The sequence below is a fragment of the Callithrix jacchus genome, chromosome 15, assembly GCF_049354715.1.
Source record: "Callithrix jacchus isolate 240 chromosome 15, calJac240_pri, whole genome shotgun sequence".
NCBI classification, from domain to species: domain Eukaryota; kingdom Metazoa; phylum Chordata; class Mammalia; order Primates; family Cebidae; genus Callithrix; species Callithrix jacchus.
In genome coordinates, this window is record NC_133516.1 from 71097708 (window position 1) to 71123933 (window position 26226).

At 49.4% G+C, this 26226-nt stretch overlaps 1 protein-coding gene across 1 annotated transcript; it reads left to right on the plus strand.

Annotated features, from left to right (window-relative positions):
• Positions 1 to 65: 65 nt before the first annotated feature.
• Positions 66 to 24999, plus strand: TMEM43 (transmembrane protein 43). The gene is made up of 12 exons (XM_008982183.4): positions 66 to 260; positions 4473 to 4622; positions 5616 to 5750; positions 6374 to 6468; positions 7341 to 7390; positions 7658 to 7727; positions 8520 to 8590; positions 9555 to 9676; positions 9939 to 10013; positions 10581 to 10682; positions 14222 to 14339; positions 22962 to 24999. Exons 2-12 carry the CDS (start codon positions 4482 to 4484, stop codon positions 23162 to 23164), a joined length of 1182 nt encoding a protein of 393 aa, XP_008980431.2. The 5' UTR covers positions 66 to 260; positions 4473 to 4481; the 3' UTR covers positions 23165 to 24999.
• Positions 25000 to 26226: the final 1227 nt, after the last annotated feature.

Here is a 26226-nt window from a genome sequence, read left to right on the forward strand (position 1 = left end):
CAGGCGCATGAATGAGGTACTGTAACGTACCTGACCCTAAACTACAATTTCCAGGAGGCGTCGGCGAGCGCATGCGTAGAAACGCTGGGCACGCGGGGCGGTAACTGCGCTCAGTCTCGCCTATTTCTGGAGTCCACGCGGATTTTAGAAGCTGGAGCTGGCAAGAGGCCGCTGGACTCCACGCTCCGGTCATCAGCCAGCTTCCTAGCTGAAGAGCGAGAGGCGGCGGCAGCGAGCTGGGTCCCACCGTGGCCGCGAATGTGAGTGTCCCCTGGCCAGCCAGGCCACACCCAGGCTTCCCCGTCGCCCTGGGGCTCTTCGCCTGGGGCGTCTGGGTCCATTTCGCCGTCTGGAGCTCCTCCGTGCAGCCGGGCCCGCATCGCCCTCTGCGCGCTTTGTCTGTGCCTTCGACAGCTCATTCCTTTCTGTTACCTGTCGGCCCGTCCCTGTTCCTTGGCCCAGCTAGTCCTCAGCCTTCATGCGAAGGCGGACTCGGAGGGGCGCCTCTCCGCGGCCTCTCCTACCATTCCCAGTTCCTTCCTGGACCTTGCCGGTCTGAAACTTGCTCATTATGAGAGCTGGACGGGACCTCAGAGAGGGGGCCAGTCCTTGGGAGGGAGGAAGGCGATCCAGCCCAAGTGGAGCTGTCCAGCCATGGACAGACAGGGCTCTCCAGTAGGGCAGAGAGCTCCCCGCCCTAGGGAGGTATGTAAACCGAGGCTGTGATGCTGCAGAAAGCTTAGGCTGAGCTGGGAGCGAAGGAGTTAGGGGGGCAGGGAGCATTTCTCTACTATAGGGCCCCTCCTCTTCCTAGCAAGGATTTGGTTGGAGAAGGCCTGGCTGAGGGTTGTTCCTTCAAGGCCTCTTCTCCCTGCAACCAGCCTTTCTCGGGAAACTATTTATAAGCCCAATATTCATTCAACAGACCAAGCAACGCCTCCTACCATGGCGCTGGGTGTGGTAGAAGCTGGTGACTCACCTCTCCCCTCCTCTGTGAAAGTGCTTCTAGAGCCAGCTTAGGAGCCCTGCCAGCCCCAGACACACCCTCCCTCCTGCTTTGGTAGAATGTCCTAGCAGCTCTCCCCTTGCCTGTCACACCCTGTTTCCAGGCACCGCTTCTGTCCCCAAGGGTCATCTATGCCTCTCACACCCCTTGAGAGCCCAGGGTGTGCATCACCCACAGCCCTAGCACACTGTGCCTCAGGTTACTATCATCCACACTCCCAGGACACTTTGGGCCTTCAGGAGGGTTAGAAGCCTCGAATGTTGTACCTAGAAAGGTGCTCAGAAGAGAACACTGAGAGGTGTTCTGAGAGACTCAGGGTCCGTCCACCAGGCTAGAGGGCAGTCAGGAGACCAGCCTGTCTGCAGCCTGTGGATTCTTTGCTCCATCACCACCACCACCACCGTATTTTACAGATGGGGAACTTCCCCAGCAGGCTAAGGCACCTGCCCAAGTTCTTGTGGCCAGCTTGGCATGCTGTGACACAGGGACATGCTGAAAAGGTCAGACTTTGGAGTTAGGGAGACCTGGGGCAAATCCAGATTCTTCCACCCAGTAGCTGTGTGGTCTTCATCTCTCCAGGTTTATGTAGCCTCATGGATCAGTTACTGTGACATTTAAGGGAGACTGCTTAGCACAGTGCCTGGGGTGTGGTAGGTACTTAATACTTGAAAACAAGCCTGTCCTCACAGAGTAGCACAGATGGTCCCAGTGGATAGAGACCACCTTGGGTACATTGAGACCTGACCCCTCACCAAGGAACATGCTTGCATTTGGGTATCCTCTGCTGCCAAGCCTTTGTTAATTCTTCCATTAGCTGGGCACACATTTACAACAGCCAGTAGGCTGGGTGAGGAAGGAGGATCTGAAGATATTTATGGTGGGGGAGCAGGGAGGCTACAGAATTCTCAATCAGTATAGCAGCAGCAGTACCTGTGGTGAAGGTACTGTTCCCCTCTCCACTTTATAAGTGAGTAAACAGAATCAGAGAGGTAGAGCAATTTACCCAGGCTTACACAGCAAGCGATTGGGGAACCTGGGCATCAAACCCAGTTCTGTCCATTTCCAGGGCCTATGTGTTAGCCTCTGTTCCCACCACTCATTGCTTATTTCCTCTGAGTTCTGAGTGCTGGGACTGGGAAGGGATGTGTCACTGGGGATGTCTATGTCTCTGTGTGTGTGTGTGTGTGTGTGTGTGTGTGTGGTGTATTAATATGATGTATGTGTAGATGTAACATATGTATATGTAAATATGTATGTATATATAGATCCTTTATGATCTTCCATGTTTACTGGGAATTTTGGTTCTGAATGTGGGCTGGGTATGTCATGTCACTGTCTACCTCACCCCTCCTCTAGCCTGAGGGGCACCCTCCCGTACCACTCTTCCTTCCCTACAAGATCATCTTTGAGCCCTTTATCCTGATGCTGGCTGAGGGGAGGCCCAAGAGGAAGCCACACCTTGTTTTCCTGTTGCTGCCTGCAGCTGGTTCCCAACATTCAGCTCACGTTGTACCCCAAGAGATGGGGAGCACAGACCGAAATGAATAATGGGAGAGTAGTCTCCAGTCTGCCTGGATTTGAATCCTAACTCTTCCTCTTAGAAGCTGTGCGACCTGGGAAGGTGACTTAACCCCTGAGCCTGATTTTCTTATCAGTGAAATGGGGTCATTCTAGCATCTACTTCTTTGGGCTTGCTGTGGGCTGGCCTGTGATAGACTAGTGTGTTTGCCATTGTCATCATTATGATGGTCACCTGCCTGCCTGTGGTGATTCACTTCCCTAATGTTCCCAAATGGCATGTAAAGTCAAGATGACTTCTGGATTCATGGACATCTGGTCACTGCAGGGCTTGGCTGGTGGTATTCAGAGACAGTTGTCCAAACAGAGACTCTAACTCAAATCAGTCCTCAGGTACCCAGTGCCAGGATAGGGCCTGTCTTAGCTAGTCCCCTCTTTACATCTTTGTGGCTTTTGTCAGCTGACCCCCAGCCAGGTGCCAGCCCAGTGTCAGTTGTAGGGAAATCTGTTAACATTCCCACTAGCTAACACGTGTATAGTGCTTTCCATGCCGTAGGCCCTGAGCCACCCAATAACTATGTTCTTTGGTTCTCACCACAACCCTATGCACCAAGGAAATGGAAGCCACAAAGGGGTGAAATTACTTGCCCAAGACCCCATAGTTGGTATGTGGCAGAGCCTAGATTCAAACCCAGTCCTTCTGGCTCCAGAATCCTTCCCTATGCGATGACACTTTTGATCAGCAGTGGATACACCCCAGATCATGTCTCTGTAATTGGCCAGACAAAGCCTGATCCACTCACCCTTGAGCTTGAGGCCCGCTGTGAACCTGTGCAGAAATGCCAGGCTCTGCCTTTCTTCCCCCATCCCTCCCACAATCCAAGTAAAGCAGATAGGCAGCTGCTCCCTGAGAACCACTTCCGAGTTCCTCATCACTGCTGACACGGTACTCCCCTTTAGGGATGCACTTCCCCTAGAGTCTGCCTCTAAGATGCCACCACTCAAATGCTCCCTCCTCTAGGGAGCCTGTCTTGATACCCCAGCTGGAAGAGGTCTCTCCTTGAGCACCAAGTCCACCCCTCTCACCACACACGCTGCATGACCTCCTAATATTGTTTATGGTTGTGACCTTACTGCCCTAAGACTGTCTACTTCTCTTCTGACCCCACAAGGGCTAGCATTGCCCTCAGAAATCTCAGCCACTGCTTGCTGAATTTCATTAAAAATACATCTCTAATAACCTCTTTGTAAAACAGCTTGGCAGTTTCTTAAAAAGTTAAACATACATATTCTCTGTGAATCAGCAATTCCACTCCTAGGTATATACCTTTGGGAAATGAAAGCACAGGTCTACACAAAGGTTCATATATGAATGTTCACAGCAGCATTATTCATAATAGCCAAAACCTGGAAGCTGCCAAGATACCCATCCCCTGATGAATGATTCAGCACATTGTGGTATAGTCATAAGTGGAATACTACTGAGCCATGAAAAGGAACAAAATCCTGATAAACATCACAACGTGGATGAATTACAAAAGCAGTGCTCTGAGTCCAAGAAGCTGGGCAGAAAGGAGTTTGTGTTCTGATTCCATTTTTCTCAAGTTCTAGAAGAAACAAAGCTAATCTACAGTGGGAAAAATTCAAATTCAAATTCTCCCCCTCCCCACCAGTTACCACCTGTGGTTGGTGGAGAGGGGGAGAATTGGCAGGAAAGGGGCACAAAGAAACTTTCTGGGGTGATGGAAATGTTTTGTACCTTGCTTTAGATGTTGGTCAGATGGAATATATGTTTGTGGAAACCCACCAAAGTGGACATTAAATATCTGTGTATTTTACCAATTACAGTTAAAATTGGAAAAAAAAACCCGAGTATAAATAAATAGCAAATTTCATTTATTTTTAAAAAAACTAATTTCATTCTGTGAATATGTTACTTTTTCTTCAGTATTCCAGTATGAGCACCCGGAGAGAACATGTCAAAGTTACAACCGGCTCCCAGCCAGGCTTCCTGGAACGGCTGAGCGAGACCTCGGGTGGGATGTTCGTGGGGCTCATGACCTTCCTGCTCTCCTTCTACCTAATTTTCACCAATGAGGTTAGCACCTCCCTCAGTCACAGTTGGATCCAAGTGTTCATGCTGGGTCACCAGGAAATCTCCATTTCTTCATGTCTTGCCTGTTTTTCTCTATTGTGGTGTTTTTATTGGGCAGGTACTTCCTCTGTGATGGCAAATGTGGCCCCAGAAACTGGCTTACATCCAACCACTTAGCCCAGGGAAGAGAGAAACCTTTCTTTTTTCCTTCCTTTATTCCTTTCTTTTTTCCCTCCCTCCCTGCCTGTTTCTTCCCTCCTTCCCTCCCTCCCTCCCTTCTTTTTTTCTTTCTTTTCTCTTTCTCTCTTCCTTCCTCCTTCCCTCTCTCCCTTTCTTTTTCTGTTTCTTTCAAAAATAGGACCTCATGATGCAATAGTATATTTCTAAATCATTTTAGCAACAGTTACAGGGCCTCAGTGTCCTGGCTTGGCTCTCAGTCCTCTGAACCAATCTCCCTGGCCAGGCATGACTCACATGTTCTGATTGGCAAGGCCTGGGTCACATGATTTGAACAGGGGTTCAGATAGACCTAGGTAAACCACATGGGCTGAAAGTAGGGAAGGAGTGCCAAGTGTGTTGGCTCAGGCCTATAACCCCAGGACTTTGGGAGGCCAAGGAGGGTGGACTGCATGAGGCTAGAAGTTTGAAAGCAGCCTGGGCAACATAGCAAGACTCTTCTCTACAAAAGGCAGATAAAAATGGGGAGAAAGGTACAAGGCAGGCAGAAACACCAGCTATTCCCACCATTGAGGTGGTGCTAAGATTGGCAGGGGCTGGTGGGAACCAGTGGGGGAGTAGGAAGAAGTCTGCCTGGGAAAGCAGGAATCTGGGTTCTAGTCCTTACTCTCCACTTGCTAGACCTCAGTTTTCCAGCTGTACAGTGGGGAGATGGGTCTCAGTGCTCCCCGAGTCCCCATCCTACCCTGATACTTTGCAACAAGCACAGTCAGGCTGAGCCACCTGAGTTGTTGCAACCCCCACCCCCTTTGCTTCCAGGGCCGCGCACTGAAGACGGCATCCTCGCTGGCTGAGGGGCTCTCGCTTGTGGTGTCCCCTGACAGCATCCACACTGTGGTTCCAGAGAATGAAGGAAGGCTGGTGCACATCATCGGTGCCCTGCGGACATCCAAGGTAGGCTTGGCAGGGATGCTGACCCGCCAGTGGCTCGGGGCTCATCCTGGGTGTTGTCTGGCTGAGGATTTGAAAACATGGGCCTTGGAGATGGTCACACATGGGTGTGATTCCTGCCTCCACCGCTCAGCAGCTGTGTGGACCTGTCAATCCTGAGTCTCAGTGTCTCTATATATAAAATGGGAACGGTAATGATAACAAGCTTGTGGCCAGCCTTGAGGATTTGGTGAGATTAGGTAACTAACATCTTGGTACAGTGGCTGGCACTCAGGGAGGTGCTCTCATGATTGTGATGACCATGTATGTCCATTGCAAGGTCACAGAACTATCTTGGGCACCAGCGCTTTCCTGTTATTTGAACACCCAGAATGCTGTTGGCACCATACCACTGGACCGTGCAGCCCAGGTCCATGCTGTGAGGGTCACAGTCACAGGCAGTACATGTGAAGAACATGGGACGGGGAGCATCCTTGATCCTTCCCTGTGAAGCAGAATAGGGCTCTCCACCCTCATCCCCCTTCTCTAGTTCTTCCACTTCCAGTCCAGTTTCCCCTGAGCCAGGCTTTCTGGGCTGACATGAATCTTATCCTTTATTTTTTTGGTTTCTCTGATTCTGTGTGAAGCTTTTGTCTGATCCAAACTATGGGGTCCATCTTCCGGCTGTGAAACTGCGGAGGCACGTGGAGATGTACCAGTGGGTAGAAACTGAGGAGTCCAGGTGAGGTGCCAGGGGGTGGAAACTGTTGGGGTAAAGGAGGAGTAAGGTGTAGGTGTCAGGATAAAATGCAGATGACTTTCATTGTGATGCCTTTGAAATTCAAGTATAACGTCTTCCTATCAGAAAAGTGTGAAATTATCCTAAAATGAATGGCTAGTGATTTGGAAGTGGCAAAAATCCAGTGAATTGTGGATCCATGAGGAAAGGGAGATTGAGTGGCCCCCTCATCCCGCAAGTTCCAGGGATGCACAAGCTTGAAACATGACTTTTCGCAGGCCTCAAACACTGTCATCAGGATCAGTGTGTCACCCCCCAGACCCCACTGCATCGCTCCATGTTCAGCCTTCCCATCGGCTGTGTTGGTCCCATCTTCTTGCCACTTACAGTTGTATCAGTTCTGACAGGAGTCCCGGGGCAGGCTCACTGACCAGGGCCAGGGTCACCTGGAGCTGAGGGTGGGTTCAGCCCCACCTGAATCACATGGACTCTGACCGATGGGTGGGGAGGTGGTGGGAAGAGCAGGAGAAGAGCAGCTTCAGGAGGCCCACCTGCAGGGTTGTCCTAGAGCAGAGGGTGCAGCCAGATCTCTGAGCCCAGAGGGCAGGGCTGGGCTCCTTGGTGTAAGGCCAGTGGGGGCCGACTTCAGCTCAGGATGGGAGAGTGCTTTCCTCCAGGCAGGGCCTTCAAGGGTGGGAGCTGGCTGGCTGCCAGGAGTGAGTGCCCTGTCTTGGGGCTGGTATAGAGAAGGCATCTGCCCCAGCTGGGGAGTCTGACCTGGTAGCCCTGAGATTGCTTCCAGCTGGAGATGCTTAGAGGTTAGACTGTCCAGGGCGATGGGGCTAACCCCTGTGGCTGCCTTGCTTTCTCTGCAGGGAGTACACCGAGGACGGGCAGGTGAAGAAGGAGACGAGGTACTCCTACAGTGAGTGCTGGGCCCCTTACGTGGTCTCTGCCTCTGGTGGGGGCTCACAGCAGTGGCTGGACAGCAGGGCTGTGGGTGGGGCCATGGGAAGGACACACTAGGTGGCAGGATCCCTGGGTGCCAGCCTTCAGAGCCCTGCTCTCCCACCCATCCAGTGAGGCTCTCCGACCCACCCCTTTGGCTCCGAGATGCGAGGAGCTGGGCTGGTGGGTCTCAGCCACATGCCACTCCTGCCCAGGCTCTGAGTTGATTCCTCTCCCTGAGCAGACACCGAATGGAGGTCAGAAATCGTCAACAGCAAAAACTTTGACCGAGAGATTGGCCACAAAAACCCCAGGTGAGAGCCAGGCCCCAGGCCTGAGTGCAGCCTCGTCTGCACTGGCAGGTCTCCAAACTCAGTTCTTCATCTGAATAACAGGATTGAGTTAATCCTGCCTCATGGGTTGAAAATGTGGGATGTGGTTTTGAGACCAAGCCCTGTGCTGGGCACCAGGAATACAGAGATCTGTCTCCCCTGACCCCAGGCAAGCTTCCCGCAAACAAGTCACAAATGTAAGGCCTGTACTAAGCGTCTAAGGGGATTTGCACGCATGGGGCCAGGAAAGATTTTGTTAACTGTTTGCCATGGGTGGGAGGACAATCAGGACAGGCTTTCTAGAGGCAGCGGCATTGTTCAGGGCTTCCCAGGATTTCAGTGGAGGGAGCATAGTGGTGGTGAGGTGGGCATAACACTTGGGTGTGGCTGGAGGGTAGGCTTGTGCAGCAGTGGTCTGAGCTATGCCAGTATGATGGTCAGGGGCTGGAATGCTCTCTGGCCCGGGAGGGGCTAGTGAGGGATGTGAAGTCCACACAAAATCCATCTGACAGTGGTGGGGGGGCAGGACAGGCTGGCAGGGGTCTAGGCAAGAGGGTAGGAAGCTCCAGTGAACAGGAGACAGAGTCAGGGTGCTCAGCTCAGGAAGGGGCACAGGACCCCTGGGGTGGGCAAGTCAAGATGTCTGCTGTGCCTGGCCTAGTCTGGACTTGCAGGAACCTTCTGGTGGGGACCCTGCTCAGCACAAACAACCTAAAGGAACCCAGACAGCTCCCACACTAGTGCGCATCACTGACGGCTCCCTCTCTCCCACAGTGCCATGGCGGTGGAGTCGTTCACGGCAACAGCCCCCTTTGTCCAAATTGGCAGGTTTTTCCTCTCGTCAGGTAAGTCTCAGGCCTCTCCGGAGCAGCTCATGCCAGATGCACAAGGCCCCTCCCAGGGCCGAAGCCCCCAACACTCAGCCTTCAGACGGCTAAAGGCACAGGATCAGCCCACACCTTTGCAGCACCATGCTTTGGGCTGGGGGCCAGGGGAAGGCGAATCTCCAGGAAGCAAGGGCTAACTAGAAATCCCCACCCCACTCCATCCCACCAGGTTCCTCTGAAACCTTAGTTGTTCCAGAGAATGACTCAGGCATGCATCCTCACCCAGCTGCATGCTGGTGTTTGTGCTGAGTAGACTCTGCTGAGACAGTCCTGCCTCAAGCAGCCTCTAGCTAGTAGTAGACATGGGGCGGTTCAGTGCTGTCAGCCTAGGGCTCTCCCTCTGAGTCCTACCTGTGCCAGGAAGGCAGTGGCTCATCGTAGCCACCCCCCATTGATTCCAAAGAGAAGCTTGCAAGGGATAAGGTGGCACCATCAGCTGGAGTAACCCTGGCGTTCTGTTCCTGGGCCTGACCCATGAAGGTGGGAGAAGACACCAAAGGCCCTGATAGCCCTGAGGAGGCTGGATGTTCCTGGGCTTGGCCTGGCTGCCTTCTGTCTGCTCTGTTGCTGGATGATGCCTGCTGTGCCAGCTGGGCCTGCCCTCAAGTAGCTCTCAGCCCAGGAGGCGAGTCAGGCTTGGATGTGGCTGGTCATAACCCTGATGTCAGGGAAAAGGGCTAAGGCCACTCCCAGCACCGAGGTCACTCTGACTTGGTGGGGAGGGTACAGGGAAAGCTTCCTGGAGAAGATGGTCTAACCCAGGGGAAGCCATGGACAAGACAGAGTCAGAAAGAGGCACCACAGGCTGGAGCGCCACGTGTGCAGGCTCCAAGAATGCAGTGGAAGAGGGTCGGGCTGGAGGCTTTGCAGATTGAGGTTTTCACCTGGTCCACTAGGTTTCTAACCATTCTGCTCCCCTCAGGCCTCATCGACAAAGTCGACAACTTCAAGCCCCTGAGCCTATCCAAGCTGGAGGACCCTCACGTGGACATCCTTCGCCGCGGGGACTTTTTCTACCACAGCGAAAACCCCAAGTACCCAGAGGTGCGCGGAGAGACTTGAGCTTTCCAGATAGAAGGGTCAGGGCCCTACAATCAGGTTCCTGCGACAGGCAGATTCAGCTCAGTTGCATCCACAGCTGCACTTGGCCAAGTGCAGTTGGAGTGGGAGGGGCCTTCTGGGTGACGGCACAGCCTGGGGACGGGTGTGGAGGTGGAGAAGCCTGAGGGGTATGGCTAAGGCATCCTGGACCTGGTCCGAGGCCAGCAACTCCCTGCCTCACTCTCCCCACTTCTCTCTGCCCCAGGTTGGAGACTTGCGCATCTCCTTTGCCTATGCTGGACTGAGCAGCGATGACCCTGACCTGGGCCCGGCTCACGTGGTAACCTGGCTTCCCAGGGGCAGACCCTAAATCAGGGCCTCACGACTTCCCTCAGCATACACACCTTGGTCAATGTCAGGAGCGCTTGGACCCTCTTTTCCCTGGGGAAAGGGGCACACTCACACACACTGTCAGGCGGGCACGCTGCTGGCCAGTTTCAGAGCTCCATGTCCCCACAACTGTCCATGGACCCCACACTAAGAAGGGCGGCTCAAGAGGGGTCTCGTAGTTGTGGCTTATGACTAGTGTTCCAGTCACACGCAGCCCCTCTCCTCCACCCCATTTTGATCTCCAATACTTGGTCTTGTATTCCTGGCCTATGTGCAGTCCCGCCCCAGTCCCCACTCTGCCCGCTGCCCAAGGTACTGCCAGGAGCTTTGAATGGAGCAGCTCAGCCAGAACTGCAGGGGCTGATGCACCCCAGGTGGACAAATGGAGAGAGAATTCCCAGGGTCTCTGCACTCACTTCCCCGGCTGGCACCCAGTCCCAGAGGGGTGGGCTGTGACTCTCGTGGGAGCATCTCCCTCTGGTCGCCCCTCAGCTCTAATGCTAACTCCTCTGACCAGGTCACTGTGATTGCTCGGCAGCGAGGTGACCAACTAGTCCCATACTCCACCAAGTCTGGGGATACTTTGCTGCTCCTGCACCACGGGGACTTCTCAGCAGAGGTGAGTGCTATGCCCCACCTGTATGGTGGGGAAACAAGCGGGTTCTTCCAGTGGTTATTTAATAGGATCCCACTACCAGGGGTCATAGTGAGGGAAGAAGAAGAAATAGCGGAATTTTGAGTATCCCTCATCAAAGTACTTGACCAGGAGCGTTTCAGATTCCAGACTTTTTTTGGATTTGCAGATATCTGTATATACATAATGAGATCTCTTGGGGATGGGAACCAAGTTTAAACACAAAATCTGCTTATGTTTCATGGATGCTTTGTACACATCACCTGAAGGTCATTTTATACAGTGCAACCCCTCACATGTGGTCAGGTGTGGGATTTCACTTGTGGCATCATGTTGGCACTCAAAAAGTTTTGGATTTTGGAGCATTTCAGCATTTGGGTTTTGGGATTGGGGAGGCTGTTTGTTATGAACCCTCAGTGTGCAGGTGTGTGCTAGGCACTAAACTCACTCTGCCTCACAGACTGTCCAGTAGAGGAGTGAGAGTGACAGAAACTCGTAAGTACTGATACATTGTGCCTAGTGTTGGGAAGAGGAGAACAGGTGCTCTGAGACTAGTAGACATCAGAATAGGACATCCATTTCTACAGTGGTCAAGCAGGGCCTCTGACAAGTGAATTTTGCTGACGAGCAGGGGTCAACCCTGGAAGAATCAGGTGTCAGTATTTCTGGCAAGAACAGCCCAGTCTGGGCATGAAAGGGTTCACCTTGTCAGGGGCACCTGGAGTGCTATAGCTACAGCCCAGAGCAGGGAGTGGGAGTGGGAGTGGGAGTGGGAGTGGGAGTGGGTGGGGGGGCTATACCGAGGTCTGTGTCCTTTCAGAACATCAGGAGGGCAGGGAAGGGTTTTGGGTCTCAGCTACCTGGGCATCCCTCTCCCATTGTAAATAGGGAGGGCTATGCCTCCCCTGTGTCCCAAGGAGAAGGGGTGCCTAGATGTGTTGATTAGTTCAGTTCTGTGCCATAAAAGTTAGCTTGTCTTCTCTAGGCAGGCAGTCCCTCTCTGTAGCAGAAAAACTGCATCTTTAGTTTTTCTGTTGTTGATGAACACGGGTGTCCTTGGTGTGGTACTCTATACCTGCCTTAACCAGACTGCTGGAGTTTTCATCCAGAAGGGCCAGAAAGGGGCAAGGCAGCAGGCAGGCATCAGGGGCTAGCTGGGACCTTTTGTTCCTATTATTAGACCCCCAGCAGCCATCTGTCCCATTAGTCTCCAGCCCATGGTAGTGAATGGGCCTCACCCACTCCCGGTAGCTGGCCAGGGCTAGGGTGTGGTCAGGCTGTTACCCAGGAACCCAGTTACCAACCCCGGGGTGGGGCTGCCACCTCCTAGCCTAAAAGGCCATGAGTCACCCTTCCACCAGCAGCTGAGGGTTCCCAGCAGGTTTCTAAAATTAGAAGGCCTAGTCCAGACCTTGCTGTCTCTCCCAGGGCTGAGGCCCCGCTCGCAGAACTGCCCCTCCAGAGAGGAGTGGATGGGGCCCATGGCTTAGGTAATGCCCCAGAAAGGGAAGGCTCTGCAGTGCAGATGGGCAGGTGACCTCCTCACCACCCTGGGCCTCCTGCTGTTTAGCAGACCCAAAGCCCTGCCTTCCCCCAGCCCAGCCCCCCACCCCCACACAAGGTCTGGGGTCTCTGCCAAGTGGAAGAAAAGGCCCAGAGCCAGGCAGGCAGCCCAGGGCAAAAGTCAGGATGCCCCAATTCCAGTCCCACGGGCAGAAGAGTGCAGCCGGCCCTGGTGCTGCCTCCCACCTGCTACAGCACCTTAAGCTGGTGCTGATGATCTCTCAGCCTGTTTCCTCATTCATGAAGAGGAAAATGTTTTAAGTACTATTGGTAGTAGTCTCATCATCCCTAACTGGTTTGGTTGTTGAGGAATATTCATTCATTCAGCAATTTTCATTAAGTACCAAGTACTTCACAGACATGCCCCCTGCTCTTGGAAATGTAGCATTTATTTAACTGCTTGAGGTGAGACCCTGGGCACATGACTTATCCTCTCAGAGCCTCAGTTTCCTCATCTGTAAAATGGAGATAAGTATTCCTACCTCACTGAGTGATTCTGAGGATTTAATAAGATGATACTTGTAAAACACTTAGGAGAGTATCAGATAAATGGCGAACGTCAGTGTGACCTGTTTTTATTGTTACGGACTCTAAGAGAGGGCCCAATTCAGATCAGGGGGTCAGGGAAAGCCCTCTGAAGAAATGGTGTTGAAGCCAAGCTGGAAGAGTGTGCAGGAAGCCGGCCAGGCATGACTGCGGGCAATTACTGTATGTAGGCAGAGAAAACCCACAGGCAGACACCCAAGGGCAAAGGACACTCGACCTGGGCTGGGGACAGCAGCCAGCGGGGTCAGGCTACTGGCGGCAGGGTTAGTGGTAGCAGGGCTCTGGCAGGTGGCTTCATGGAGAGCACGGAGTGGGTGTTTGAAGCAGGACCAGTGAGGCTCCTGTGGGCGGACAGTGGCAAGAGACTCGGGAATATGCGACCTGGACTGGATGGGGGTGGTGGGGGAGGAGCAGGCCACATCTTTTCCCCAGATGTGAGTGGGTGGGTGTGCCATATGCTGAGATAGAGAAGGTTCCAGTGTCAGTGCTAGACAGGCCGAGACATCAAGTGGAAATGTCGAGGAGGTGGTGGGAGCTGCAGGGCTGTGAGGCCCAGAAGGCCAGAGCTGCAGCTTTAAATTGGAGGGTCACGGCATATGGGGGCCAAGCAGGCAGATGGGATGTCTGGGGAAAGAGTATGGACTGAAACAGCTAAAGAAATGCAGCATTTAGGCTGAGTGTGGTGGCTCATACCTGTAATCCTAGCACTTATGGAGACTGAGGTGGGTGGATCACCTGAGGTCAGGAGTTTGAGACCAGCTTGACCATTATGGAGAAACTCCATCTCTACTAAAAAATACAAAAAAAGGTAAAATTAGCTGGGCATGGTGGTGCATGCCTTATAATCCCAGCTACTCGGGAGGCTGAGTCAGAATTGCTTGAACCCAGGAGACAGGTTGCGATGAGCTGAGATTGCACCATTGCACTCCAGGCTGGCTGGGCAACAAGAGCAAAACTCCATCTCAAAAATAAAAAAAAGAATTGCAGTATCTAACGGACAGGAAGAGGGGCATGGACAGTGATGGAACTTGAGAAGGGGGGTGCAGTGTCCCCAAGCTATGTGGAAAGGGTCTGAGATTAAACACATACACAGTGCAGGCATGCTTAAACCTACTCAGGGGTGGTGGGGAGGGTCCCGCTCATTCCAGGTGAGACTGGGCTGAGGGCTCCAGGCATTGGCAGGCTCTGAGCTGAGGAGGGCCCGTACCATCCACAGAGATCTCATGCCTTGCCCTGTGCTTTGCTAGCTGGGCAGAAAGACTTAGCCCTGTAGGAGGCTTGCCCCACCTCCCTCTGACCTGTTCAGAAATGGTCAACAGCTCCAGGTTGCCATAGCCCCCTCAGCACCTGCCCTGCTGACTGTGTAGGCTGCTGCCCCCCTCAGTGTCCTGACCTATCCCCACCTTGTCCTACAGGAGGTATTTCATAGAGAACTAAAGAGCAACTCCATGAAGACCTGGGGCCTGCGGGCGGCCGGCTGGATGGCCATGTTCATGGGCCTCAACCTCATGACTCGGATCCTCTACACCCTGGGTAAATGTCGGGGCGGGTCTCTGCCCTTCCTCTTACAGTCTCCTCTGCCTGTTGCATCATCTCAGCCCTTCCAGCCTGATGGGATGGCCCCTGTGCAGAGACAAGGCAGTTGGCCAATCTCTGTGTCCCTGCTCCATAGCCTTGGGATGAGGGAGCAGAGGAAGGCAAGTGTGAGGCCAGGAGCTGCCAAGGGCAAGGCTGGGTGGGGCCGACTCTGGGGCACTGGTCTTGCTCCATTGCCTGAAGATCTGTCCATCCACTCGGCTTGCTCATTTGCTCATCATTCCTTTGCTCCACAATTGAATATCACATGGGACCCAGCCAGACCTGCTTGAAATCTGTCACATCCAAGCTCTGGATGCTTGGCCATTCCCTTTCCACCTCAGCTTCAGTCCCCTCACCCCTCACATGCAGAGTTTTATGAAATGTTTGGCAAATAGGAAACACCCAAAACTATCATGTTTCCTTCCTTACTCCAAAACCTGGGCTAGATTTGGACAGCCAGCAAGTCTGGAGGATGAAGGAGAGTTCTGGGCCGTTCTCCTAGCCTGAGGTTGGTGCCAGCAAGCCCAATAGGAGCCCTGTGTCCTAGAGTGGTTGGAGATCTGAGTGCCCAGGGTGGCTGAGTATGTTCTGGGCCTGGGAGGTTGTGGTTCCACATAGAACTCTCCCTCCAAGCCTTTCCCTGGTGTGTGTCTCTTCCAATTACATGACTGGGTCCAGCCTTCTCTGGGTGCCAACAGAAACCTCTCCCCCATTCAGCAGGTACAAGTTGGAAGAGGTCTGGCAGCACATCTTGGGCTGTCAGAGCTTGTGGGGACCACCACCTTTGTTTACAGTTCAGAAAACAGGGCTTGGAAGGAAAGGACTCTCCCTGAGGCTTTCTTTGGACAGCCGAATTGTGCTCAGAAAGACAAGTGACATGGTGGGCACATTAGGGAGAGATCAGCATTTATTTATTTATTATTATTATTTTTTAAATTTTTTATTGGATTTTAGGTTTTGGGGTACATGAGCAGAGCATGTAAGACAGTTGCGTAGGAACACACATGGCAGTGTGCTTTTCTTTCCTTCTCCCCTTCACCCACATTTGGCATTTCTCCCCAGGCTTTCCCTCCCCACCTCCCCCTCCCACTGGCCCTCCCCTTTTCCCCCCAATAGACCCCAGTGTTTAGTACTCCCCTTTCTGTGTCCATGTGTTCTCATTTTTCATCACCCACCTATGAGTGAGAATATGCGGTGTTTCATTTTCTGTTCTTGTGTCAGTTTGCTGAGGATGACTTTCTCCAGATTCATCCATGTCCCTACAAACGACACAAACTCATCATTTCTGATTGCTGCATAATATTCCATGGTGTATATGTGCCACATTTTTCCAATCCAGTCTATTATCAATGGGCATTTTGGTTGATTCCAGGTCTTTGCTATTGTAAACAGTGCTGCAATGAACATTCGTGTACATGTGTCCTTATAGTAGAACGATTTATAGTCTTTTGGATATATACCCAGTAATGGGATGGCTGGGTCAAATGGAGTTTCTATTTCTAAGGCCTTGAGGAATCGCCACATTGTCTTCCACAATGGTTGAACTAATTTACACTCCCACCAACAGTGTAAAAGTGTTCCTTTTTCTCCACATCCTCTCTAGCATCTGTTGTCTCCAGATTTTTTAATGATCGCCATTCTAACTGGCGTGAGATGGTATCTCAATGTGGTTTTGATTTGCATCTCTCTGATGACCAGTGACGATGAGCATTTTTTCATATGATGGTTGGCCTCATATATGTCTTCTTTCGTAAAGTGTCTGTTCATATCCTTTGCCCACTTTTGAATGGGCTTGTTTGTTTTTTTCCTGTAAATCCGTTTGACTTCTTTGTAAATTCTGGATATCAGCCCTTTGTCAGATGGGTAAACTGCAAAAATTTTTTCCCATTCTGTTGGTTGCCGATCCACTCTAGTGACTGTTTCTTTTGCCGCGCAGAAGCTGTGGAGTTTCATCAGGTCCCATTTGTCTATTTTGGCTTTTGTTGCCAATGCTTTTGGTGTTTTGTTCGTGAAGTCCTTGCCTACTCCTGTGTCCTGGATAGTTTTGCCTAGATTTCCTTCTAGGGTTTTTATTGTGCCAGGTCTTATGTTTAAGTCTTTAATCCATCTGGAGTTAATTTTAGTGTAAGGTGTCAGGAAGGGGTCCAGTTTCTGCTTTCTGCACATGGCTAGCCAGTTTTCCCAACACCATTTGTTAAACAGGGAATCCTTTCCCCCTTGCTTGTTTTTGTCAGGTTTATCAAAGATTGTATAGTTGTAGATATGTTGTGTTGCCTCCGGTGCCTCTGTTTTGTTCCATTGGTCTATATCTCTGTTTTGGTACCAGTACCATGCTGTTTTGATTACTGTAGCCTTGTAGTATAGTTTGAAATCCGGTAGTGTGATGCCCCCCGCTGTGTTCTTTTTGCTTAGAATTGACTTGGCTATGCGGGCTCTCTTTTGGTTCCATATGAAGTTCATGGTGGTTTTTTCCAGTTCTGTGAAGAAAGTCAATGGTAGCTTGATGGGGATAGCGTTGATTCTGTAAATTACTTTGGGCAGTATAGCCATTTTCACGATATTAATTCTTCCTAACCATGAACATGGAATGTTTCTCCATCTGCTTGTGTCCTCTCTGATTTCGTTGAGCAGTGGTTTGTAGTTCTCCTTGAAGAGGTCCCTTACGTTCCTTGTGAGTTGTATTCCAAGGTATTTTATTCTTTTTGTAGCAATTGTGAATGGCAGTTCATTCGTGATTTGGCTTTCTTTAAGTCTGTTATTGGTGTAGACGAATGCTTGTGATTTTTGCACATTGATTTTATATCCTGAGACTTTGCTGAAGTTGCTTATCAGTTTCAGGAGATTTTGGGCTGAGGTGATGGGGTCTTCTAGGTATACTATCATGTCGTCTGCAAATAGAGACAATTTGGCTTCCACCTTTCCTATTTGAATACCCTTTATTTCTTTTTCTTGCCTGATTGCTCTGGCTAGAACTTCCAGAACTATATTGAATAGGAGTGGTGAAAGAGGGCATCCTTGTCTAGTGCCAGATTTCAAAGGGAATGCTTCCAGTTTTTGCCCATTCAGTATGATATTGGCTGTTGGTTTGTCATAAATAGCTTTTATTACTTTGAGATACGTTCCATCGATACCGAGTTTATTGAGGGTTTTTAGCATAAAGGGCTGTTGAATTTTGTCAAATGCCTTCTCTGCATCAATTGAGATAATCATGTGGTTTTTGTTTTTGGTTCTGTTTATGTGGTGAATTACGTATATAGACTTGCGTATGTTGAACCAGCCTTGCATCCCTGGGATGAATCCTACTTGATCATGGTGAATAAGTTTTTTGATTTGCTGTTGCATTCGGCTTGCCAATATTTTATTGAAGATTTTTGCATCTATGTTCATCATGGATATTGGCCTGAAGTTTTCTTTTCTTGTTGGGTCTCTGCCGGGTTTTGGTATCAGGATGATGTTGGTCTCGTAAAATGATTTGGGAAGTATTCCCTCTTTTTGGATTGTTTGAAATAGTTTTAGAAGGAATGGTACCAGCTCCTCTTTGTGTGTCTGGTAGAATTCGGCTGTGAACCCGTCTGGACCTGGGCTTTTTTTGTGTGGTAGGCTCTTAATTGCTGCCTCGACTTCTGCCCTTGTTATTGGTCTATTCATAGTTTCAGCTTCCTCCTGGTTTAGGCTTGGGAGGACACAGGAGTCCAGGAATTTATCCATTTCTTCCAGGTTTACTAGTTTATGTGCATAGAGTTGTTTGTAATATTCTCTGATGATGGTTTGAATTTCTGTGGAATCTGTGGTGATTTCCCCTTTATCATTTTTTATTGCATCTATTTGGTTGTTCTCTCTTTTATTTTTAATCAATCTGGCTAGTGGTCTGTCTATTTTGTTGATCTTTCCAAAAAACCAGCTCTTGGATTTATTGATTTTTTGAAGGGTTTTTCGTATCTCAATCTCCTTCAGTTCAGCTCTGATCTTAGTTATTTCTTGTCTTCTGCTGGGTTTTGAGTTTTTTTGATCTTGCTCCTCTAGCTCTTTCAATTTTGACGATAGGGTGTCAATTTTGGATCTCTCCATTCTCCTCATATGGGCACTTATTGCTATATACTTTCCTCTAGAGACTGCTTTAAATGTGTCCCAGAGGTTCTGGCATGTTGTGTCTTCGTTCTCATTGGTTTCGAAGAACTTCTTTATTTCTGACTTCATTTCACTGTTTACCCAGTCAACATTCAAGAGCCAGTTGTTCAGTTTCCATGAAGCTGTGTGGTTCTGGGTTGGTTTCTGTATTCTGAGTTCTAACTTGATTGCACTATGGTCTGAGAGGCTGTTTGTTATGATTTCAGTTGTTTTGCATTTGTTGAGCAGTGCTTTACTTCCAATTATGTGGTCAATTTTTGAGTAGGTGTGATGTGGTGCTGAGAAGAATGTATATTCTGTGGATTTGGGGTAGAGAGTTCTGTAAATGTCTATCAGGTTTGCTTGCTCCAGGTCTGAGTTCAAGCCCTGGATATCCTTGTTGATTTTCTGTCTGGTTGATCTGTCTAATATTGACAGTGGAGTGTTAAAGTCTCCCACTATTATTGTGTGGGAGTCTAAGTCTCTTTGTAAGTCATTAAGAACTTGCCTTATGTATCTGGGTGCTCCTGCATTGGGTCCATATATGTTTAGGATCGTTAGCTCTTCTTGTTGTATCGATCCTTTTACCAGTATGTAATGGCCTTCTTTGTCTCTTGATCTTTGTTGCTTTAAAGTCTATTTTATCAGAGATGAGAATTGCAACTCCTGCTTTTTTTTGCTCTCCATTTGCTTGGTAAATCTTCCTCCATCCCTTTATTTTGAGCCTTTGTGTATCCTTGCATGTGAGATGGGTTTCCTGGATACAGCACACTGATGGGTTTTGGATTTTTATCCAATTTGCCAGTCTCTGTCTTTTGATTGGTGCATTTAGTCCATTTACATTTAGGGTTAATATTGTTATGTGTGAATTTGATACTGCCATTTTGATACTAAGTGGCTGTTTTGCCTGTTAGTTGTTGTAGAATCTTCATTATGTCGATGCTCTTTAACTTTTAGTGTGATTTTGGAATGGCTGGTACTGGTTGTTCCTTTCTATGTGTAGTGCCTCTTTTAGGAGCTCTTGTAAAGCAGGCCTGGTGGTGACAAAATCTCTGAGTACTTGCTTGTTCGCAAAGGATTTTATTTTTCCTTCACTTCTGAAGCTCAATTTGGCTGGATATGAAATTCTGGGTTGAAAGTTCTTTTCTTTAAGAATGTTGAATATTGGCCCCCACTCTCTTCTGGCTTGTAGTGTTTCTGCCGAGAGATCTGCTGTGAGTCTGATGGGCTTCCTTTTGTGGGTAACTCGACCTTTCTCTCTGGCTGCCCTTAGTATTTTCTCCTTTATTTCAACCTTGTTGAATCTGACGATTATGTGCCTTGGGGTTGCTCTTCTTGCAGAATATCTTTGTGGTGTTCTCTGTATTTCCTGCATTTGAGTGTTGGCCTGTCTTGCTAGGTGGGGGAAGTTTTCCTGGATGATGTCCTGAAGAGTATTTTCCAGCTTGGATTCATTCTGTTCGTCCCCTTCTGGTACACCTATCAAACGTAGATTAGGTCTTTTCACACAGTCCCACATTTCTTGGAGACTTTGTTCATTCCTTTTTGCGCTTTTTTCTCTAATCTTGGTTTCTCGTTTTATTTCATTGAGTTGGTCTTCGACTTCAGATATTCTTTCTTCTGCTTGGTCAATTCGGCTATTGAAACTTGTGCATGCTTCACGAAGTTCTCGTATTGTGTTTTTCAGCTCCTTTAATTCATTCATATTCCTCTCTAAGTTATCCATTCTTGTTATCATTTCCTCATATCTTTTAAGTTCCTTAGTTTCTTTGCATTGATTTAATACATGTTCTTTTAGTTCACGAAAGTTTCTCATTATCCACCTTCTGAAGTCTAATTCCATCATTTCGTCACAGTCATTCTCCATCCAGCTTTGCTCCCTAGCTGGTGAGGAGTTTTGGTCCTTTCTAGGAGGCGAGGTGCTCTGGTTTCGGGTGTTTTCCTCCTTTTTTCGCTGGTTTCTTCCCATCTTTGTGGGTTTATCCGCTTGTCATCTACGTAGTTGCTGACTTTTTGATTGGGTCTCTGAGTGGACACCCAGATTGTTGATGATGAAGTATTTCTGTTACTTGGTTTTCCTTCTACCAGCCTAGCCCCTTCGCTGTACGACTGCTGAGGTCCACTCCAGGCCCTGCTTGTCTGGGGTGCACCTCTAGCAGCTGTGGCACAGTGAGGGATGCTACCCGTTTCTTTTTCTGCTATCTTTGTCCCAGGATGATGCCTGCCAAATGTCAGTCTTTTGGATATAGAGGGGTCAGGGAGCTGCTTGAGGAGACAGTCTGTGTACTTTTTTGGAGCTCAATTGCTGAGCTGTGAGCTCTGTTGTTCATTCAGGGCTGTTAGGCTGCTATGTTTGATTCTGCTGCAACAGAGCTCATTAAAAAAAACCCTTTTTTTTCTCAAATGCTCTGTGTTGGGGGGTTCGGGCTTTATTTTTCGATGTCCGATGAGGTGTCCTGCCCAGCTAGAAGGCAGACTAGCCACTGTTTGGCTGCCGAGGCTCCGCCCTGCTGTTGTGTGATTCGCCCTGTTCCTGCAGGCTCTGCTGTGGTCTCTGCCATGCCCTGCAGCGGAGTCTCTTCGTTGTAGCGTGTTGCCTCAGCAATGGCAGGCTGCGTCAGCAGTGGGCGTGTATCTCAGTAGGGACGGGTTGCCTCGGCAACGGCTGGCTGCGTCAGCAGTGGCGTGTATCTCAGTTGGGGCGCGTTGCCTCGGTAGTGGTGGACGCCCCTCCCCCACAGAGCGTCTCGGACCATCTGCTCGGGATAGTTTGAAATCGCAGTTTTGTTTGTCCCACTGGGTGTCCCAAACGATCTGTCCCTGCAATCCCCTGGGCTTGCCTACTGTCCAAGTCTCGTTCAGTCTCAAGTCCAGCCCTCTCAAGTCTCAGGTTGCCGGTTCAACAGAGCACCCGGACAAGCGCGCCCTGTGGGGATTGCTGGGTAGGGCCGGCTGCCGCCGCCCCAGCTGCCGGCTTTGCCAGGCAGACCTACTGCCTGGCATCCCGTGTCTTTTTTATACTTGGGAGTTTCCCCGTTCTGTGGGCAACAAAGATCAGTCTGGAAATGTAGCTCCGACTCACTGTTTGCGGATTCAACGAGAGCTCCAATCCTGGGTTGTTCTCACAGCGCCATCTTGAGTCCTCCCCCGAGGTCAGCATTTAAACGGAATCCTCCATCTTACCTTTATGACCTTGGGCAGACCAGTTCCTTTCTGGAGCCTCAGTTTCCTCCTGTCTGTCTGAGGGCCCTTCTTTGGATCTCTGACGTCTTCAGATTCCAGTTCACTCTATGTCTGGAATGCTCCAGACTCAGACAGACTCAGTGTGGAGAAACCTGCAGGGCGGGTGGGGTGAGTTGGGAGCGCAGCAGGGAAGCACACACTCCCCTATACGTTTGATAAATACTGACTACCATGTGTAAGACTCCATAGCAACAGAGATAGGCTTAGAGCAATAGCTCAGAGCCCAGGCTCTGGGCCTAGATGGTTATGAGTTCAAATCCTGGTTCTGGCACTTTTTACTTGGGGTGAGTTTCTTAACTCCCTGAGCCTCAGTGACCCTATAGGTAAAATGAAGTTAAGAAGAATACCTACCGTACGGGGTGGGCATGAGCACTTCATGAGATAACACATAGGCAATGCTCAGAAACATGAACTTTGCTGATCATAAGGGGTAAGTAGCAGTGCCGTATGGAACAGACCAGGATGAGTCCCAATGGTGGCTTGCAGGATGTGCTGCAGGCATGGTGGGGCACCAGGACTGGCTCTGCAAACCCAGTGATTCCAGACCACTGGTGACCTCCTGGGAACTGAGCGAAGATTCCCTGAGTGGACATGAGCTATGGAACGCCAACCTGGAGAGGTCACACAAGGCAAGAATAGGGTAATTCCTCATGAATTTAGCTGGAACCTAGGCTTTATCCTGTTGAACCAATAGTTTGTCAGATTCTTGAGGAGAGGCCAATGCTTAGGCTAATTTATTCCCTATAGTACCTGCTGCTTCAGTGCTGGGCAGATAAATAATTAGTAACATCTTACTGCATGAACGAATAAACACCTCTAGGAATGGCTGAGAGGTCCAAACAGGCACCCACAGGAGGCTCCACCTACAGACTCTTGTGTGAGTATGTAGGACCCAGGGTATTTCTAGCATTCCAGGCAAATGTCTTTATACTGGCCTCAGACTACTATCCACATATAGTATTAAAGTTTACAGAGCACTGCCATGCCCTCTCCCCTGCAGCGGGGTAGAGTGGGTGGCTCAGTGTGTCCAGCCATGCAGCTCATAGCAGAGGCTCCCGTGCTCCCTTAGCTCTCAGAACAAGGCTCTTTGCCTTCTGCTGCACTGACTCTCTCCCCTCCTCACGCACGAAGCAACAGAGGCCCATCCTTACCTAGGGACAGGAGTGATCTGCTGAGCTGGTGAGATGTAGAGCGGGTCACACCGCATTGCCTTTCTCCTTTCCACAGTGGACTGGTTTCCTGTCTTCCGAGACCTGGTCAACATTGGCCTGAAAGCCTTTGCCTTCTGCATGGCCACCTCACTGACCCTGCTGACTGTGGCGGCTGGCTGGCTCTTCTACCGGCCCCTGTGGGCCCTCCTCATCGCCAGTCTAGCCCTGGTGCCCATCATTGTTGCTCGGACACGAGTGCCGGCCAAAAAGCTGGAGTGAAAAGACCTGGCACCCACTCGACACCTGCGTGAGCTCTAGGATCCAGGTCTCCCTCACCCCTGACCCAGCTCCATGCCAGAGCAGGAGCTTGGAGCAGTTTTGGACTCTGCACCCCCTCTCCTCTCCAGGGGCCAGACTTGACAGCACATGCAACGGGTTGGTCTTCCCCATGCCCCTTCTTGCCAGTAAGCAGCTTGTAAATGGCAACCTGACAGCTTCTCCTACTGTTTCCTTCCTCTCTCCTGGACTGAGTGGGTACGGCTGGCCACCCAGCCCATCGGCAGCTGACGACGCAGACGCTCCACAGAGGCCTGCTGATAAAGGGCTCAGCCTTGCTATATGCTGCTTCTCATCACTGCACACGGTGCCAGGCTTTGCCACCACCACCAAGCACATCTGTGATCCTGAGGGGTGGCCATTTGTCATTACTGCTGAGTCCTGGGTCACCAGCAGACACACTGGGCATGGACCCCACAAAGCAGGCACACCGAAAATCTAGTCTGTGGCCAGAACCTGATTTTTTACTTAAACACTGAAGATGTTCCAAGGAGAAAAGCTGGACATATGTTGGGCTTTACATGTACCTTATGGCTTGGTAGAATCTGTAGTGTGTGGGGTCTCTGAAGGCCCTACTTAAGTTTTTCTTCATTTTGCTGCTTCCTGTGTACTTTCCTACCGCAAGAGGGAGTTTTCTGAAAGATTTAAAAAAAAAAAAACCACACACACAGACCTGAATGATTAATATTTCAGACTGTTACGGGAAACACCTTTTAGTCTGTCAGTTGAATTCAGAGCACTGAAAGGTGTTAAATTGGGGTGTGTAGTTTGATAAAAAGTTACCTCTGTCAGTATTTTGTGTCACTGAGAAGCTTTACAAGGGATGCTTTTGAAACAACCATTAGCAAAAGGATTTGTTCCCTCTGGGAAGAGAAGGTGGAGAAAGCACTTGCTTTCGTCCTCTGGCATCGGAAACTCCCCTGTGCACTTCAAGATGATTTAAAAGATTAAAGAAAATATTAAGAGAAAAGTTGGAATCTTTATACTAAATGAATGGGCTCCTTCATAGCCCAGTCAACCACAATAAAGAACTGGGGCCTGAGGCTTGCTATAGAATGCCCACACCTGCCTGGCTGATTTCACTGGGAGTGCTTTGGGCACGGGCACCTGGGCCTCCTATCTTTGCTTCTGAGTGGTTCTTTTGCGGGTTGTGTCCATAGCTTTAGTCATCCTAAATAAAATCCACCCACACCTAAGTCACAGAATTTCTGTTTCCCAACTACTCTCACACCCTTTTAAAGTATGCTGTAACCAGGATGATGTCTTAAATGATTTGTATACCTTCTCTCACATTCAGAAACTTTTGCACCTGCTGGGAATAACTGCTTTAGCAAGTTAAGTATTTGGTAGATAAATAAGGAAGGGGTCAGAACTTCTGAAACCAGAGATCTGTAGTCATCTCTCTTGGCCTGGGGTGCCTGTACTATAAATGAGTTTCTTTACATGAAAAACACAGCCAGCCCAAGATGACTTATCTGGGTTTGGGATTGAATAGTATTCACTAACTGCTTATAACATGAGCAATTTCATCAAATCCCCAAAATCTTAAAGGATGGTTCTGGAAAACACACAGTATAACTAGATGGTGGCTAAATGCAAAATCCTTGGGATTTGGTTTTTTTCTAATAAGGATTTTAAGTTACTGCCAACTTCAAAAGTGTTCTTAGAGAGAAAAATGTTAAGAAAAATGTGAAAGCTTTGAAAACCAAATTTGTATTATCTTTGTATTTTTGATGAAAAATTTTGAAATAAATTTCTAAGTATCTTCTGGTATGGGACCCTGACATCCTGTTTTATTTTTATTTTTTGGCATTCTTTCTGAAATTCCTATAAATAATTCAGCCATAGGATTTATTGAGAACTGAATTTTGTGGAACTTTGTTCTGAGTTTTCAGTGGTTAAAATAGGTTTTTTTTTTTTTTTTTTTTTTTTAAGGGCAACTCTATTCCTACCACTCAGGCCTTCCATACAGAAGCCCACTTTGTTTTGGCTTGATTTAAAGTGAATGACTCAGGCTTCATGCATCTTCAGAATGTGCCAGAAGAGGTGGAAGGGGCAACAGTGTGCTGCACAGCCAAAGGCATCCTGAGTTGGCACACAGACCTGAGTTCTGAGCCAAAGTTTGCTACAAACTGGTTGTGATGCTGGGCAAATCAAAGATCTGAGTCTGTTCCCTCACTGGTACAATGGGAACAGCACTTGTCCACCTCACAAGATTATTGTGAGGGCCAAATGAGATAAAGCCCATAGAATGCCTGACTCATGGCATTAATTTTTCATTCCTCTATTTCCTGTTCTGAAGCAATGGCTGCTAACTGCCCACTCTGATGCTAGCAGTTTGAGTGCTTTATTTTTCATAAGCAGGTGAGTGGTAACTTTCTCAAACCTCTTCTGTTTCTCATAACCTACTGTTTCAATAATGCCTCCTAGTAGCTGACATATGCCTGAAGAAGTTATTTCTGCAGAGACATGGCAATGCCATCGTCTCAAAACCCCAGAAAGACAAGCATGGTGGTGCATGCCCATGGTCCCAGCTACTCAGGAGGCTGAGGTGAGAGGATTGATTGCTTGAGGCCCAGAGGTGGAGGCTGCAGTCAGCTGAGATCACGCCACTGCACTACAGCCTGGGCAGCAGAGTAAAACCCTGTCTCAAAAAATTAAAAAAAAAAAAAAAAAAAAAGTGTGAGCCAGTTTCCATAGCAACCCCGGTCTGTTTCTCAACAAGAAGCTCCAGCCAGCCTCTTGCCACATATGAGTCATAACCCAAGTGTTTTGTTTGTTTCCCTTGGATAAAACTGACTCATTTTTAACGGCTCCTCTCAAAGATTAAGTAATATCTCTTCACTAAACACAGAAAAATTCCATGTGTAATGAGTTCCCAGCCTACATGAAAACAAGATTCTTTCATGCTGTCTCAACATACAAACAAACTGCTCTGTCACCTGGATGTTCTTTCTGATGTAAATCTGAAAGAAGCTGGGCACAGGCGGTGGTGTGTGGGTGCC

What these genes read in the sequence shown, in the direction of transcription:
- TMEM43 (XM_008982183.4), top strand. Translation starts at nt 4,482, where the DNA reads ATGAGCACCCGGAGAGAACATGTCAAAGTTACAACCGGCTCCCAGCCA. An exon ending in ACCTAATTTTCACCAATGAG is followed by an intron (nt 4,623 to 5,615) that starts GTTAGCACCTCC and finishes CTTTGCTTCCAG; the next exon opens with GGCCGCGCACTGAAGACGGC. An exon ending in AAAACCCCAAGTACCCAGAG is followed by an intron (nt 9,677 to 9,938) that starts GTGCGCGGAGAG and finishes TCTCTGCCCCAG; the next exon opens with GTTGGAGACTTGCGCATCTC.